The 17,284-nt window shown below is 43.8% G+C and overlaps 1 protein-coding gene across 3 annotated transcripts in view; it reads left to right on the top strand.

The window, feature by feature from the left end:
* The first annotated feature begins 2,653 nt into the window (after positions 1-2,653).
* The window catches only part of LRPPRC (leucine rich pentatricopeptide repeat containing), a 491,686-nt gene continuing 477,055 nt past the window's right edge, over positions 2,654-17,284 (top strand). For 2 of the 3 annotated variants that reach the window (XM_063918355.1, XM_063918354.1), the window contains exon 1: positions 2,656-2,857. In XM_063918355.1, the coding sequence (XP_063774425.1) occupies positions 2,763-2,857 (95 nt within the window). In that variant the 5' untranslated portion in view covers positions 2,656-2,762. Of the gene's footprint in view, positions 2,858-17,284 lie in introns of all 3 variants that reach the window. The other variant, XM_063918356.1, reaches the window with a different exon arrangement.

The raw sequence follows: 17,284 nt of genomic DNA, 5'->3' as shown, positions 1-17,284 counted from the left end.
CATCTATTTGTTTTTTTTAAATTTATGTTTAAGGGCCTGATTCAGAGAAGTACGCAAAGTCGATGTTCAATAGAACTGATCGATTATTGTCAGACTGCACATGTGCTGCGTTTGCATTGTGCATGTGTCAAGGTACCGCTGCGAACCCGCACGGAAGCCACAGTTCAGATGTATTCAGTATGTTGTACTCCAGCTGTTGTTGAACTATACATCACAGTATTCCCTACCATAATTTTGCTATTGGGACATGCTAAAACTGTGTCAGGGCATGCTGGGGTATGTAATTCCACAGCGGCTGGAGGGCTTGTATCAGTATTTGTATAACATGTCAGAAACAATACCGGTAAGAGACACACATGTAGCAGTGTCAAGTTCAGTATCAGGACCTTGAATACAGGTGCATATGTTTTTATGTATATACTATGGGGTCAATTCAATTTGGCAATTTATGAATAGCGCCGGGAATTAGCTCCCGACGCTATTCAATTCAGCTCCAGTTAAGTCGACGATGTCCCGTTCTCACCGACTAAACAGGTTGAATTGTCGGGAGAACGGGCATTCTCCGACTTAACTCCCCGGCGCGAGGCTGATTCCCGACAGAATCAGCCCCGCGCCGGCCGCGAGGCAGCACTTTTGTCGGGTTTCTTCTCTCATCCCCGGGGATGAGAGAAGAATTCCCGACAATTGCGGGTAACTAGCAGCTGAATTGAATAGCGTCGGGAGCTAATTCCCGGCGCTATTCATAAATTGCCGAATTGAATTGACCCCTTTATGCACCTATAGATACAGGTGCATATATTTGCACTGATGAAGATAAGTCAACGTCCCTAATAGTAAGTGGAGGGTTACATAAAAATCTAAGCTTGTCGGAGCTTGGACTAGTTGTCAATCACCATCTTTAGATGCTGTTAGCAGATTTGTGCCTATGGAGGCCAGGGAGGGCTCTTGTAATCCCTCTCATGCAGACTCCATACTCCTCCATAGACTTTTGCTGCATGACACTGCCACACGTATACAGAGAAGCGATAATGAAAGATTTCATTTCATGGCCAAGAGGTTTGCCGACATAGGGGTAAAATTACTAAGGTGGGAGTTTTTTTTTAGAACTGATGTTGCTCCCAGCAACCAACCAGATTCTACTTAACATTTATCTCTGCTTCTAGAACATGTTAGATAGAATCTTATGGTTGCTATGGGTAACATCACCAGTTCTAAAAAAAAACTCCCACCTTAGTTAAGCTTTATCAAAGCTACTATCCCCGTAAGTGATCATTGATAAATAGACCAGAAAGAACATTCATTGTTGCCACAACATGTGGCAATAAATATGGGCTTAGGTGGTGTAATGTGCATGTCTGGGTATACATTTTGTGCCATGGTTTGGTGTAATTGGTATAGACTTATTTTAATAATTTTGTTCTGCAAAATGAAATGTCGACATTGCATGGTTCCGCAAAGTTGTGCATCTACTTTACACTCAGGTATGTATTAATGTCCCAGTGACCAGAGTAAAAATTCACCCCTCCAGCATTTTCAGCACTTCTTGTACTGCACCAAGGATGCACTGGTGCTATGTGTGTTTAACAGATTGCGACTCCAATGAGTATGCGCAAAATCAGAAGGTGGCATATGCACCTGCTGCCAGGTGCCTACCGACTACCCGCTTCCAGGTTACCAGTGACTGCCTGCTGCCAGGTGCTCAGTGACTGCCTGCTGCTACGAACCCAGTGGCTGACTGATGCCAGGTGCCTACTTATTGTCTGCTGCCAGGTGCTCAGTGACTGCCTGCTGCCTGGAGCCTACTGAGTGCCCGCTGACTGCTTGCTGTCAGGTGCTCAGTGACTGACTCTGTGACTACCCGCTGCCATAAGACCAGTGACTACTTGCTGCCTACATACTGCCTGCTTCCAGGTGCTCAGTGGCCGACTGCTGCCACAAGCCCAGAGACTGCCTGCTACCAGATGACTACAGACAGCCATGAGCCCAATGCCTGACTGCAGCCAGGAGCTCAGTGACTGCCCACTGCCAGGTGCTCAGTGACTGACTGCTGTCCCATGACTGCCTGCTGCCACAAGACCAGTGACAAACTGCTGCCTACTGACTGCCAGAAGCTCAGTGACTGCCTGTTGGCAGGAGCTCAGTGACTGCCCAGTGCCAGTTGCCAACTGACTGCTGCCCTGTGAATGCCTGCTGTCAGGTGCCTACTGATTGCCTGCGACATGCCTACTGACACGAGTCCAGTGACTGCCTGCTGCCAGGTGCTCAGTGACTGCCTGCAGCCAGGAGAATACTGAGTGCCCGCTGCCAGGGGCGAGTCACGGAGACTGCCCACTGCCAGGGTCCTACTGACTGCCTGCTGCTCAGTGACTGCCTGCTGTCAGGGTCCTACTGACTGCCTGCTTCCAAGTTCTCAGTGGCTGACTGCTGCCACGAGCCCAGTGACTGCCCGCTGCTCAGTGGCTGACCGCTGCCAGGGATCAGTGAATGCACACTGACATACAGTACCACGACAGAAACCTTCTCCGACTTTCAGGAGCTTGACACGAACCTGAACATTGTCTCTGCCTACTTGCGGCCTTGACACCCGACACAGCCCGACATACTGACACAAAATAACCCAGCTGACTGATCCTGCACTCCGCTACTGCCTGACGGTGACCTCGGCGCGGTGACGTCACATCCTCCCCTCGCCCACGTGGTGTGAGAGCCGCTGTCACGTGTGTGTCCCCTGCCCTTGGCCGCCGCACTGAGCTGGGATAATCATGGCTGCTCTATTAGCCGGAGCCCGGCATGTTCTCCGCCAGGGACCGCGCCTTTTGCCGGCGTACATTATACGTCCCAGGCCTGTGCCGGCAAGGTACGTGCCATTCTCGTATGTGAGTGCTGAGAACGAAGTGTGTGCAGTATGTAGTGTAAATGCACACATGGGGAAGTGTGTGCTATACATACATGCTCACATGGGGAAGTGTGTGCTATACATACATGCACACATGGGGAAGTGTGTGCTATACATACATGCTCACATGGGGAAGTGTGTGCTATACATACATGCTCACATGGGGAAGTGTGTGCTATACATACATGCTCACATGGGGAAGTGTGTGCTATACATACATGCTCACATGGGGAAGTGTGTGCTATACATACATGCTCACATGGGGAAATGTGTGCTATACATACATGCTCACATGGGGAAGTGTGTGCTATACATACATGCTCACATGGGGAAGTGTGTGCTATACATACATGCTCACATGGGGAAGTGTGTGCTATACATACATGCTCACATGGGGAAGTGTGTGCTATACATACATGCTCACATGGGGAAGTGTGTGCTATACATACATGCTCACATGGGGAAGTGTGTGCTATACATACATGCTCACATGGGGAAATGTGTGCTATACATACATGCTCACATGGGGAAGTGTGTGCTATACATACATGCTCACATGGGGAAGTGTGTGCTATACATACATGCTCACATGGGGAAGTGTGTGCTATACATACATGCTCACATGGGGAAGTGTGTGCTATACATACATGCTCACATGGGGAAGTGTGTGCTATACATACATGCTCACATGGGGAAGTGTGTGCTATACATACATGCTCACATGGGGAAGTGTGTGCTATACATACATGCTCACATGGGGAAGTGTGTGCTATACATACATGCTCACATGGGAAGTGTGTGCTATACATACATGCTCACATGGAGAAGTGTGTGCTATACGTACAGTATATGCACCCATGGGGAAGTGTGTGTAGTGGTGTTCCAAGTACTCACAGTACATTGCTTAGGTATCCGGTCTTTAGGTTGACCACTATTGGTTGACATGGTTACTAGGTCGACGCATGAAAAGGCCGACATGCGTTTTTCACACTTTTTCTTTTTTTTAACTTTTTCATACTGTACGATCCACGTGGATTACGATTGGGAATAGTAACCTGTGCTGAGCACAGCGAGGCACCTTGCCTGAAGCCCGCTCGCCATGCGAGGGAACACGATGCATTAATTGGGGTTCCCAATCACTTAACAAAGAAAATGACACCCCAAAAAAACTCATGTCGACCTTATTCCATGTTGACCTAGTTCATGTGTCAACCTAGTCACTGTTGACCAGTAGTGGTCGACCTACTTACTGTCGACCCATTGCTTATACATAGATGTCTCAGGTTCAGTCAACGTGGTTTAGTCCTATTTTTTGCCACTTTATATAGCATGTGTGTTTATGGGTTATAGGTCTTTGACCTTCCACTTTAGAAAGGTCATTGTAGGGCTCTTTGTATGTATCCTTGCTTTGCAATTACTGCTCATTCATTTTCTGGATGTAAATAGCAAGGTATTGTTAGTTTATATTGCGTTAATTTTAACAACACTGTTCTAGCTAGAGTATTCATTTAACAGCTACTCATATTAAATACCATTTTTTGCAAAAATATTGTGGTGTATTTTACGTGCAATGGACCTTATTCAGTGAGTATTGCAAAATTTGCGAATCGCAATCTGGACGATTATCGAATGAATGCACATGTGCAGCATTCGCATTGTGCACGTGCGAGTAATAATAGCGACAGAAAATGCATTTACATCACGATCGCATTGCAGACGCTGTTTTACTGGCAGGAAGCCGGCGTTTCTCAGTGGAAACCTGTAGTTTTCTTGGCAGTCGTGCCCAGGCGTTTTTAAGGAGGGTGTCTGACGTCACTGATGACCACTTCCAGCCTCTTGTGTTGTAAGAATTGTGGATGTCCTTGTCTGGCACAGATAGTAAAAATCTTCGATGTTCCGGTAATTGCGTATGGTTTTGCGATCAGCCAACATATTGCAATGCATTCGCAATTTCTGCAACTATTTAACGCAACAACTGCTTTTTAGCAGAAACTGCAATCCTTACTGAATAGGGTCCAGTATAAGGCAATCCTAGTAAATCTGTATAAATGATAAATGGAATGTGTGACCCTTAAGGCCCATACACACTGGGCGATTTTGAGCTGAAAGCAGATCACTTTTGGTGTGTTGAGCTGCTTTCAGCTCAAAGCCGCCCAGTGTGTATGCCCCAGCGATGAACGCTGATGCGCGCTTCCGCTTCATCGCCGGTGGCCGCATTCATCTGCTGGTATCACCAGCAGATGAACGGCGGGGTGCACGGCTTTCCATAGCGTCCTGCTATGGAAAGCCGTTCACCCCCGCTGACATCGCTGGGCAGGGGGGAGAAGCGCTCAGTATGTATGCACTGAGCGCTTTTCAGCCCAGCGATGTCAGCGATCATCGCTGTGCAAAACCCCCCAATTTATATCAGTGGCGTGCGGTGAGGTCAGTGGCTGGTGAGGCATGCCCATTACCACCACCGCCAGTAACTGCTTCTGTACTGCCGCCCCTGCCAGCTACTGGTGTCTGCTAAAGTCGTCGTCCCATACCCTGGCGCACACAGTGATCACCTCCCATACCCTGGCGCATAATCAGTGCCAGCCCAGCAGCCCCCTGTCTCACCTGGGTGTCTGGGAGTTTGCCGCCACTGCTGCTGGCTGGGAGAGGGTAGTGCGCTGTCCGCCGCTGCACGCATCACTGCCTTCAGGACCACTGCTTCTGCCCGCCAGTCACCGGCGGGTCCAACCAGCCATCGCCGGGTCCCCGTCGCTACCGCCCACCAGCAAGCCACTGCCGGGTCCCGCCGCTTCCGCCCGCCGCATATAGGGGTGCTTGGACAGCGGATCCAGCACTGGATCCGCTGTCCAATCACAGCTGCCTCACTGACATGGGCATGGTGTCCCTGTCAACGAGGCACTTATAGAAGTGCCGCTTACTCCATAGTTTTTAATGGGCTTTTGCAGCACAAGTGCTTGGCCCCGCCCCCCGCTTAATCCCGTTCTAATTGCCAACGGGAGGCGCTGCTATTGGTGCCTCCCAAACCAATTTAAAGTACTAAAATGATTACCATAATATAAAGATGTTACTTATAATGCAAAATATGGCATAAGTATCTTCTTTGTATTATTTTAATCATTAATGACAGGGGAGGCCCTGCCTGCACGTCCCTGGTGTGTATGCACCTTTACTGATATACTGTATGAAGGTCTAAGTAGACTCAACCAAAGAGTAAGCTGTATTGACTTTATTTTTATTTCTCTGACGTCCTAAGTGGATGCTGGGACTCCGTAAGGACCATGGGGAATAGCGGCTCCGCAGGAGACTGGGCACAACTATAAAGAAAGCTTTAGACTACTGGTGTGCACTGGCTCCTCCCACTATGACCCTCCTCCAGACTTCAGTTAGAATCTTGTGCCCGGCTGAGCTGGATGCACACTAGGGGCTCTCCTGAGCTCCTAGAAAGAAAGAAAGTAATTTAGGTTTTTTATTTTACAGTGAGATCTGCTGGCAACAGACTCACTGCAGCGAGGGACTAAGGGAGAAGAAGCGAACCTACCTAACAGGTGGTAGTTTGGGCTTCTTAGGCTACTGGACACCATTAGCTCCAGAGGGATCGACCGCAGGACCCGACCTTGATGTTCGTTCCCGGAGCCGCGCCGCCGTCCCCCTTACAGAGCCAGAAGCATGAAGAGGTCCGGAAAATCGGCGGCAGAAGGCTTCGGTCTTCACCAAGGTAGCGCACAGCACTGCAGCTGTGCGCCATTGCTCCTCATGTACACCTCACACTCCGGTCACTGATGGGTGCTGGGGGGGGGGCGCCCTGAGGGCAATATTACACACCTTGGCTGGCAAATATACACCATATATAGTCCCAGAGGCTATATAGGTGTAAATTAATACCCCTGCCAGAGTTTCAAAAACGCGGGAGAAGTCCGCCGAAAAAGGGGCGGGGCCATCTCCCTCAGCACACTGGCGCCATTTTTCCCTCACAGCTCCGCTGGAAGGAAGCTCCCTGGCTCTCCCCTGCAGTCTACAAGCTACAGAAGGGTAAAAAAGAGAGGGGGGGCACTAAATTTAGGCGCAGGATATATATATATATATATATATATATATATATATATCTTCCCTTGCATAGATGCACTCTCCTATTCAACATGTAGGGTGCAACATTAATAGTCCCATTTTTGCGACCTCCAATATCTCCCGAAGCAAGTGCACTCACTACTAATTTCAATTCCAAAGTTTCACAGTTATTTTATTCAATTCAATCTGCAGGTACAGTTGTATTAATTCATTCCGTTCATGACCATGTCCATATGGGAGTCAAAACACCACTCCAAATTTATCCATCACATCAATGCACATTTATCGTTCCACTCAGGGTACATAAATATTCTGAATATCTGTAAATATCAATGGTGCAGCTCCATCTGTATATGGCTTTCACTTGTCATGAATTTGTAATGCATCATGTCTTTTTATATCTGTCGACTTCGGACGCTTTTCGTGCCGTTAAAGACCCACATCTAAAACATACCAAAAAACAAATAGACAAATACATACAGTTACAAACTTGAATGGATGCGTGTTACACCAGCGAAATCTTTGTGACTTATGGCTACCTGGTCCGCCGTATTCCTCGGCGTGCGTTCCACCGTCCTGCGCATGTCTATACTCAATGCGGGAGTTCGGGCTCTAAGTCCCGTCAATCCGGTCACGTGGTGCACCTCGACCACTCCCCTCATTAGGGCCGCGTCCATCGCTTACCACGTCATCTTTAGACTCCTTATGCGTGTCACTTGCGTTCCACTTCATTCTCCCTTTACATAAAGATTCGTCCCCAGTTCACTATACACTAAAATATCTCTCTGGCTATCCATTTCTACTTCGCTGATGATCACTCATCCATACAATTACAAGTTACAATACACACCAACATTTAGATTAAAATTAAAAACAATTCATGATTTCCTATTCTATTTTAAAAAACACTTAAATTTCATATTGTTGAATAATGATCTTCCTGGCAGTTTTTATCAAAGTGACATTCCCCTCATCTATTTTTTATTATTATTTTATTATTTTTATGGGCCCCCAACCTTAACTTCCCAAAAAACATTTGAAATTTATATTTTCATTCATCCCCCTTGGGGCTATTGTATCTAGGTCGTAGATCCATCTGGCTTCTCTCCTTAATAATTTCTGGTCCCTATTGCCACCTCGTTCTAACGGTGGCTCGTGGTCTATCACCATACACCGTAGGGATGCTACTGTGTGGGAATTTTGCAAGAAATGCCGGGCCACTGGTTTATCACTTTTACCTTCACTGATGGCTTCCCTAATTGATCTCCTATGATTGGCCATTCTTTCTCTAAAATTCCTAGTGGTCTTCCCCACATAGACTAAGCTACATGGGCAAATTAATATGTAGATCACATATTTGGAGGTACAGGTAAGCCGGTACTTGATTTCAATTTGAGCTCCTGAATGTGGGTGGGAAAAGGTTCTACCTGATAACATACCGCTGCATGTTGTACACCCTGTGCAACGGTAACAGCCAAATCGATTCGTGTTCAACCAAGTTCTTGTGATTTTTCTATCAAAGTTTTTAGTTGGCTTCATTAATAGTTGTTTTAAATTTGGACCTCTTTTAAAGGCTACCAACGGTTTTCCCAAAGTTTTCTTTAAAATCTTATCAGATCTTACTATAGGCCAGTGTTTTTTCACTGACTTACTAAATGAAATGGCTTTTGTGTCAAATTGTTTCAACACTATAAACCTTTTATCGTCTTTAACAGGTTTTTTATGCTCCTTCTCCTCCCAAATTTTCCATGCCCTTCTTAGGCATTTCTCTAAGACCTGAGGTGTATATCCTCTTTCTAGAAATCGTTCCTTCATTTCCACCAGCTGTACCTGTGCTCTATCTTTCTCCGTATTATTTCTCAAAACACGTATAAATTGTGAAACTGGTAAGCCCTCCATCAATGGTTTTGGATGGTGACTTGTGCCAAATAATATGGAGTTCCTGTCCGTGCTTTTCCTATATAGTGTTGCTCCTAAACCCTCATCTGTCTTAAAAATAGAAATATCCAAGAATTCTATTTTTTCAGCCTGAAAGTTACTAGTAAAGCGAATCGGACTATCCAATGAATTTAAATTCTCCACCATTTCTTGGAACAGTGCTTCTGTCCCTCTCCATAGGATTAGAACATCATCTATGAAACGGAAATTTGGCACAAGTCACCATCCAAAACCATTGATGGAGGGCTTACCAGTTTCACAATTTATACGTGTTTTGAGAAATAATACGGAGAAAGATAGAGCACAGGTACAGCTGGTGGAAATGAAGGAACGATTTCTAGAAAGAGGATATACACCTCAGGTCTTAGAGAAATGCCTAAGAAGGGCATGGAAAATTTGGGAGGAGAAGGAGCATAAAAAACCTGTTAAAGACGATAAAAGGTTTATAATGTTGAAACAATTTGACACAAAAGCCATTTCATTTAGTAAGTCAGTGAAAAAACACTGGCCTATAGTAAGATCTGATAAGATTTTAAAGAAAACTTTGGGAAAACCGTTGGTAGCCTTTAAAAGAGGTCCAAATTTAAAACAACTATTAATGAAGCCAACTAAAAACTTTGATAGAAAAATCACAAGAACTTGGTTGAACACGAATCGATTTGGCTGTTACCGTTGCACAGGGTGTACAACATGCAGCGGTATGTTATCAGGTAGAACCTTTTCCCACCCACATTCAGGAGCTCAAATTGAAATCAAGTACCGGCTTACCTGTACCTCCAAATATGTGATCTACATATTAATTTGCCCATGTAGCTTAGTCTATGTGGGGAAGACCACTAGGAATTTTAGAGAAAGAATGGCCAATCATAGGAGATCAATTAGGGAAGCCATCAGTGAAGGTAAAAGTGATAAACCAGTGGCCCGGCATTTCTTGCAAAATTCCCACACAGTAGCATCCCTACGGTGTATGGTGATAGACCACGAGCCACCGTTAGAACGAGGTGGCAATAGGGACCAGAAATTATTAAGGAGAGAAGCCAGATGGATCTACGACCTAGATACAATAGCCCCAAGGGGGATGAATGAAAATATAAATTTCAAATGTTTTTTGGGAAGTTAAGGTTGGGGGCCCATAAAAATAATAAAATAATAATAAAAAATAAAAAATAGATGAGGGAATGTCACTTTGATAAAAACTGCCAGGAAGATCATTATTCAACAATATGAAATTTAAGTGTTTTTTAAAATAGAATAGGAAATCATGAATTGTTTTTAATTTTAATCTAAATGTTGGTGTGTATTGTAACTTGTAATTGTATGGATGAGTGATCATCAGCGAAGTAGAAATGGATAGCCAGAGAGATATTTTAGTGTATAGTGAACTGGGGACGAATCTTTATGTAAAGGGAGAATGAAGTGGAACGCAAGTGACACGCATAAGGAGTCTAAAGATGACGTGGTAAGCGATGGACGCGGCCCTAATGAGGGGAGTGGTCGAGGTGCACCACGTGACCGGATTGACGGGACTTAGAGCCCGAACTCCCGCATTGAGTATAGACATGCGCAGGACGGTGGAACGCATGCCGAGGAATACGGCGGACCAGGTAGCCATAAGTCACAAAGATTTCGCTGGTGTAACACGCATCCATTCAAGTTTGTAATTGTATGTATTTGTCTATTTGTTTTTTGGTATGTTTTAGATGTGGGTCTTTAACGGCACGAAAAGCGGCCGAAGTCGACAGATATAAAAAGACATGATGTATTACAAATTCATGACAAGTGAAAGCCATATACAGATGGAGCTGCACCATTGATATTTACAGATATTCAGAATATTTATGTACCCTGAGTGGAACGATAAATGTGCATTGATGTGATGGATAAATTTGGAGTGGTGTTTTGACTCCCATATGGACATGGTCATGAACGGAATGAATTAATACAACTGTACCTGCAGATTGAATTGAATAAAATAACTGTGAAACTTTGGAATTGAAATTAGTAGTGAGTGCACTTGCTTCGGGAGATATTGGAGGTCGCAAAAATGGGACTATTAATGTTGCACCCTACATGTTGAATAGGAGAGTGCATCTATGCAAGGGAAGATATTGGACGGACTAAAAATCTAATATAGATGCACCCCAGCTGGAATTGAAGAAGAAATAAGATTGACAGAATAATTGATTGCTTTGTTGAATCATTTCATTCTACAGGCATTTGTGCAATAACACTAACTGTGGTGATATATAATTGTTTTTAAACGGTTCTTTATTGATTGTTGAATGATCGAAATCCTATAGTAATCTCAATTGGTAGTTGATTGATTACTAATTGGTATAATTGTGAACATTAGATCAAACAGTTAGTTTGTATAAATTATAAAAATGACACAATCAGGAAGTAGATTTTTGGATGAAACTCTGTTGGCACAAGCAGAGAATAAACAACTGAGTTTGACAGATGATGATGCAGAGAAGGTATTATTTGCTAAGGAGGAATTTGGTGAATTACCAGCAGAGACTACCCTAGATCTTTATCATAAATTACTAAGATTGTCCAAAAAAGAGGTAGACCTAGTCTTACATGGACAATTCCTCTCGGATTATTATAGACAAAAGAAAATCCCCAGAGGTTTTAGAATCCCCAACGTACCAACTATTGGACGAACAAATCCAGCTTTCTGTAGTAAATGGTGTAGTGTTTTGAACAAATGTTCAATGGATTTGTTACTTTTGGTGATTGAAGAGGTGGGCAGTGACCTTAAAAAAATAAAAGGAGAGTTGGGCGATTTTAAATTATCTCACCAATCGAAATTAGACGAGGATGTGGGTGAAAAATGGATGGAGAAATTAACTGTGAATGTAGAACGGTATAGAAAGGACCTAGTAGCATTTAAAAGAAATAAATTGGATGTAGTATTAAATGACTACAAAAACCATAATGTGTACAGGTGGTTAAGTGGGGATAATTTCAAATACCCCAAACAAAGACAGAGGTATTTCAGACAGAAACAACCCTATTCAGTAGATTCCTCATGCTCCTCCTCAGAGGTAGAACGGACGGAAGGAATTCCACCTAGTGGCTCGGATAATTTTTTAGGGGTGGACATGGACAAAGGTCCAATTACAGATACAAGAGCAAAAAGAGGCCGCACCCGAGGAGGGGGAAGAAGGAGGCATTAAAAAATAATGTCTTCAATTTATCAAAATACCCACTAACTGAGTCAGAACTATCTGTCTTAGCGTTAGGATTCACATTTGTTCCCACGTTTATAAATAGTACTTTTGACACTCAGGTTGACTTATATAAATTAGGAAGAAAATTAAGGTTAAAGGAATTCTTTAAAGAATCACGCGAGGAAAGTGAGCGAAAATATGGATCCCTTAAGGGGAAACCAAGCACATTTGACCCCCAGTCAAATAACGCAAGTATAAAAACCTTCTTGCGTATGGTTGAGGGGGATTATAATGAAATGAATAAGGAACATCATTATAGATTTAACCTGAGTCTGGATCAAAAGAAAGCACTATCTTCGTTGCAAAAAAATGATGAAATAGTCATTAGGATGGCAGATAAGGGAGGAGCAATAGTGGTGTTAGACTATGACTATTATGATCGTGAGATTAAACAACAATTGGTTGATACAAGAACTTATAGGGAGGTGAAAGATAACCCCATGTTACAAATAAAATCAAAGATTGACATATTATTAGAGAGGGGTATTCAACATGGTTGGTTGGACATGGAATTGGTAGAATTACTGACAGATGAACCAGCTTGTCCAATCTTCTATAGTATTCCAAAAATACATAAATCAATTATTGCCCCACCAGGAAGGCCCATAGTATCGGCTAGAGGCTCGGTCCTACAACCAATTGCCCAATATATAGACATTCTGCTCCAACCTGTAGTAACAGAAAGTAAAAGTTACATCAAGGATACACCCCACCTTCTTTCAAAATTGAAAAAGATAGAAGGATCACTGGATGAGATATATTTTGCAACATTGGATGTTGTGTCACTGTATACTGCGATTCCTCATGAGTTAGGAGTTGAGGCAGTAAGAAAAAGATTAACTGGGGCAATTTTTGATGGTCCACCAATTGAATATGTTTGTGAACTGGTTCTGAGTGTTTTGGAAAACAATCATTTCAGATATGGTACATCTTATTATGTACAGAGTGCTGGGACCGCAATGGGATCTAATTTGGCTCCGGTGTACGCAAATATATTTATGACAGAGTATGAAGAAGAGCATATATATCCCAGTTACGGTCCCAGCATTCTCCATTATTTCCGTTTCATAGATGATGTTCTAATCCTATGGAGAGGGACAGAAGCACTGTTCCAAGAAATGGTGGAGAATTTAAATTCATTGGATAGTCCGATTCGCTTTACTAGTAACTTTCAGGCTGAAAAAATAGAATTCTTGGATATTTCTATTTTTAAGACAGATGAGGGTTTAGGAACCACACTATATAGGAAAAGCACGGACAGGAACTCCATATTATTTGGCACAAGTCACCATCCAAAACCATTGATGGAGGGCTTACCAGTTTCACAATTTATACGTGTTTTGAGAAATAATACGGAGAAAGATAGAGCACAGGTACAGCTGGTGGAAATGAAGGAACGATTTCTAGAAAGAGGATATACACCTCAGGTCTTAGAGAAATGCCTAAGAAGGGCATGGAAAATTTGGGAGGAGAAGGAGCATAAAAAACCTGTTAAAGACGATAAAAGGTTTATAGTGTTGAAACAATTTGACACAAAAGCCATTTCATTTAGTAAGTCAGTGAAAAAACACTGGCCTATAGTAAGATCTGATAAGATTTTAAAGAAAACTTTGGGAAAACCGTTGGTAGCCTTTAAAAGAGGTCCAAATTTAAAACAACTATTAATGAAGCCAACTAAAAACTTTGATAGAAAAATCACAAGAACTTGGTTGAACACGAATCGATTTGGCTGTTACCGTTGCACAGGGTGTACAACATGCAGCGGTATGTTATCAGGTAGAACCTTTTCCCACCCACATTCAGGAGCTCAAATTGAAATCAAGTACCGGCTTACCTGTACCTCCAAATATGTGATCTACATATTAATTTGCCCATGTAGCTTAGTCTATGTGGGGAAGACCACTAGGAATTTTAGAGAAAGAATGGCCCATCATAGGAGATCAATTAGGGAAGCCATCAGTGAAGGTAAAAGTGATAAACCAGTGGCCCGGCATTTCTTGCAAAATTCCCACACAGTAGCATCCCTACGGTGTATGGTGATAGACCACGAGCCACCGTTAGAACGAGGTGGCAATAGGGACCAGAAATTATTAAGGAGAGAAGCCAGATGGATCTACGACCTAGATACAATAGCCCCAAGGGGGATGAATGAAAATATAAATTTCAAATGTTTTTTGGGAAGTTAAGGTTGGGGGCCCATAAAAATAATAAAATAATAATAAAAAATAGATGAGGGGAATGTCACTTTGATAAAAACTGCCAGGAAGATCATTATTCAACAATATGAAATTTAAGTGTTTTTTAAAATAGAATAGGAAATCATGAATTGTTTTTAATTTTAATCTAAATGTTGGTGTGTATTGTAACTTGTAATTGTATGGATGAGTGATCATCAGCGAAGTAGAAATGGATAGCCAGAGAGATATTTTAGTGTATAGTGAACTGGGGACGAATCTTTATGTAAAGGGAGAATGAAGTGGAACGCAAGTGACACGCATAAGGAGTCTAAAGATGACGTGGTAAGCGATGGACGCGGCCCTAATGAGGGGAGTGGTCGAGGTGCACCACGTGACCGGATTGACGGGACTTAGAGCCCGAACTCCCGCATTGAGTATAGACATGCGCAGGACGGTGGAACGCACGCCGAGGAATACGGCGGACCAGGTAGCCATAAGTCACAAAGATTTCGCTGGTGTAACACGCATCCATTCAAGTTTGTAACTGTATGTATTTGTCTATTTGTTTTTTGGTATGTTTTAGATGTGGGTCTTTAACGGCACGAAAAGCGGCCGAAGTCGACAGATATAAAAAGACATGATGTATTACAAATTCATGACAAGTGAAAGCCATATACAGATGGAGCTGCACCATTGATATTTACAGATATTCAGAATATTTATGTACCCTGAGTGGAACGATAAATGTGCATTGATGTGATGGATAAATTTGGAGTGGTGTTTTGACTCCCATATGGACATGGTCATGAACGGAATGAATTAATACAACTGTACCTGCAGATTGAATTGAATAAAATAACTGTGAAACTTTGGAATTGAAATTAGTAGTGAGTGCACTTGCTTCGGGAGATATATATATATATATATATAATAAGAATTTACTTACCGATAATTCTATTTCTCGGAGTCCGTAGTGGATGCTGGGGTTCCTGAAAGGACCATGGGGAATAGCGGCTCCGCAGGAGACAGGGCACAAAAGTAAAGCTTTTACAGGTCAGGTGGTGTGCACTGGCTCCTCCCCCCATGACCCTCCTCCAGACTCCAGTTAGGTACTGTGCCCGGACGAGCGTACACAATAAGGGAGGATTTTGAATCCCGGGTAAGACTCATACCAGCCACACCAATCACACCGTACAACTTGTGATCTAAACCCAGTTAACAGTATGATAACAGAGGAGCCTCTGAAAGATGGCTTCCTAAACAATAACCCGAATTAGTTAACAATAACTATGTACAAGTATTGCAGATAATCCGCACTTGGGATGGGCGCCCAGCATCCACTACGGACTCCGAGAAATAGAATTATCGGTAAGTAAATTCTTATTTTCTCTATCGTCCTAAGTGGATGCTGGGGTTCCTGAAAGGACCATGGGGATTATACCAAAGCTCCCAAACGGGCGGGAGAGTGCGGATGACTCTGCAGCACCGAATGAGAGAACTCCAGGTCCTCCTTTGCCAGGGTATCAAATTTGTAAAAATTTACAAACGTGTTCTCCCCTGACCACGTAGCTGCTCGGCAGAGTTGTAATGCCGAGACCCCTCGGGCAGCCGCCCAAGATGAGCCCACCTTCCTTGCGGAATGGGCCTTAACAGATTTAGGCTGTGGCAGGCCTGCCACAGAATGTACAAGTTGAATTTTGTTACAAATCCAACGAGCAATCGACTGCTTAGAAGCAGGTGCACCCAACTTGTTGGGTGCATACAGTATAAACAGCGAGTCAGATTTTCTGACTCCAGCCGTCCTTTAAATGTATATTTTTAAGGCTCTGACAACGTCCAACAACTTGGAGTCCTTCAAGTCGTCTGTAGCCGCAGGCACTACAATAGGCTGGTTCAGGTGAAACGCTGATACCACCTTAGGGAGAAAATGCGGACGCGTCCGCAGCTCTGCCCTATGTCGAATGGAAAATTAAATAAGGGCTTTTATAAGACAAAGCCGCCAGTTCAGATACTCTCCCGGCCGAAGCCAGGGCCAGTAACATAGTCACTTTCCATGTGAGATATTTCAAATCCACATTCTTTAGTGGTTCAAACCAATTGGATTTGAGGAAATCTAAAACTACATTTAGATCCCACGGTGCCACCTTAGGCACCACAGGAGGCTGTATATGCAGTACTCCTTTGATAAAAATCTGGACCTCAGGGACTGAGGCCAATTCTTTTTGGAAGAATATTGATAGGGCCGAAATTTGAACCTTAATAGATCCCAATTTGAGACCCATAGACAATCCTGATTGCAGGAAATGTAGGAAAACGACCCAGTTGAAATTCCTCCATCGGAGCACTCCGCTGCTCGCACCACGCAACATATTTTCGCCAAATACGGCGATAATGCTTCGCGGTGACTTCCTTCCTTGCCTTTATCAAGGTAGGAATGACTTCTTCTGGAATGCCTTTTCCTTTTAGGATCTGGCATTCAAACGCCATGCCGTCAAACGCAGCCGCGGTAAGTCTTGAAAAAGACAAGGACCCTGCTGAAGCAGGTCCCTTCTCAGAAGTAGAGGCCACGGATCGTCCGTGACCATCTCTTGAAGTTCCGGGTACCAAGTCCTTCTTGGCCAATCCGGAGCCACTAGTCTTACTCCTCTTTGCCGTATAATCCTCAATACCTTTGGTATGAGAGGCAGAGGAGGAAACACATATACCGACTGGTACACCCAAGGTGTTACCAGCGCGTCCACAGCTATTGCCTGCGGATCTCTTGACCTGGCGCAATACCTGTCCAGTGTTTTGTTGAGGCGAGACGCCATCATGTCCACCATTGGTTTTACCCAACGGTTTAATAGCATGTGGAAAACTTCTGGATGAAGTCCCCACTCTCCCGGGTGAAGGTCGTGTCTGCTGAGGAAGTCTGCTTCCCAGTTGTCCACGCCCGGGATGAATACTGCTGACAGTGCTATCACGTGATTCTCCGC

This window comes from Pseudophryne corroboree, chromosome 4, assembly GCF_028390025.1.
Source record: "Pseudophryne corroboree isolate aPseCor3 chromosome 4, aPseCor3.hap2, whole genome shotgun sequence".
Classification (NCBI taxonomy): Eukaryota; Metazoa; Chordata; class Amphibia; order Anura; family Myobatrachidae; genus Pseudophryne; species Pseudophryne corroboree.
This window is presented reverse-complemented; position numbering and strand designations above follow the sequence as displayed.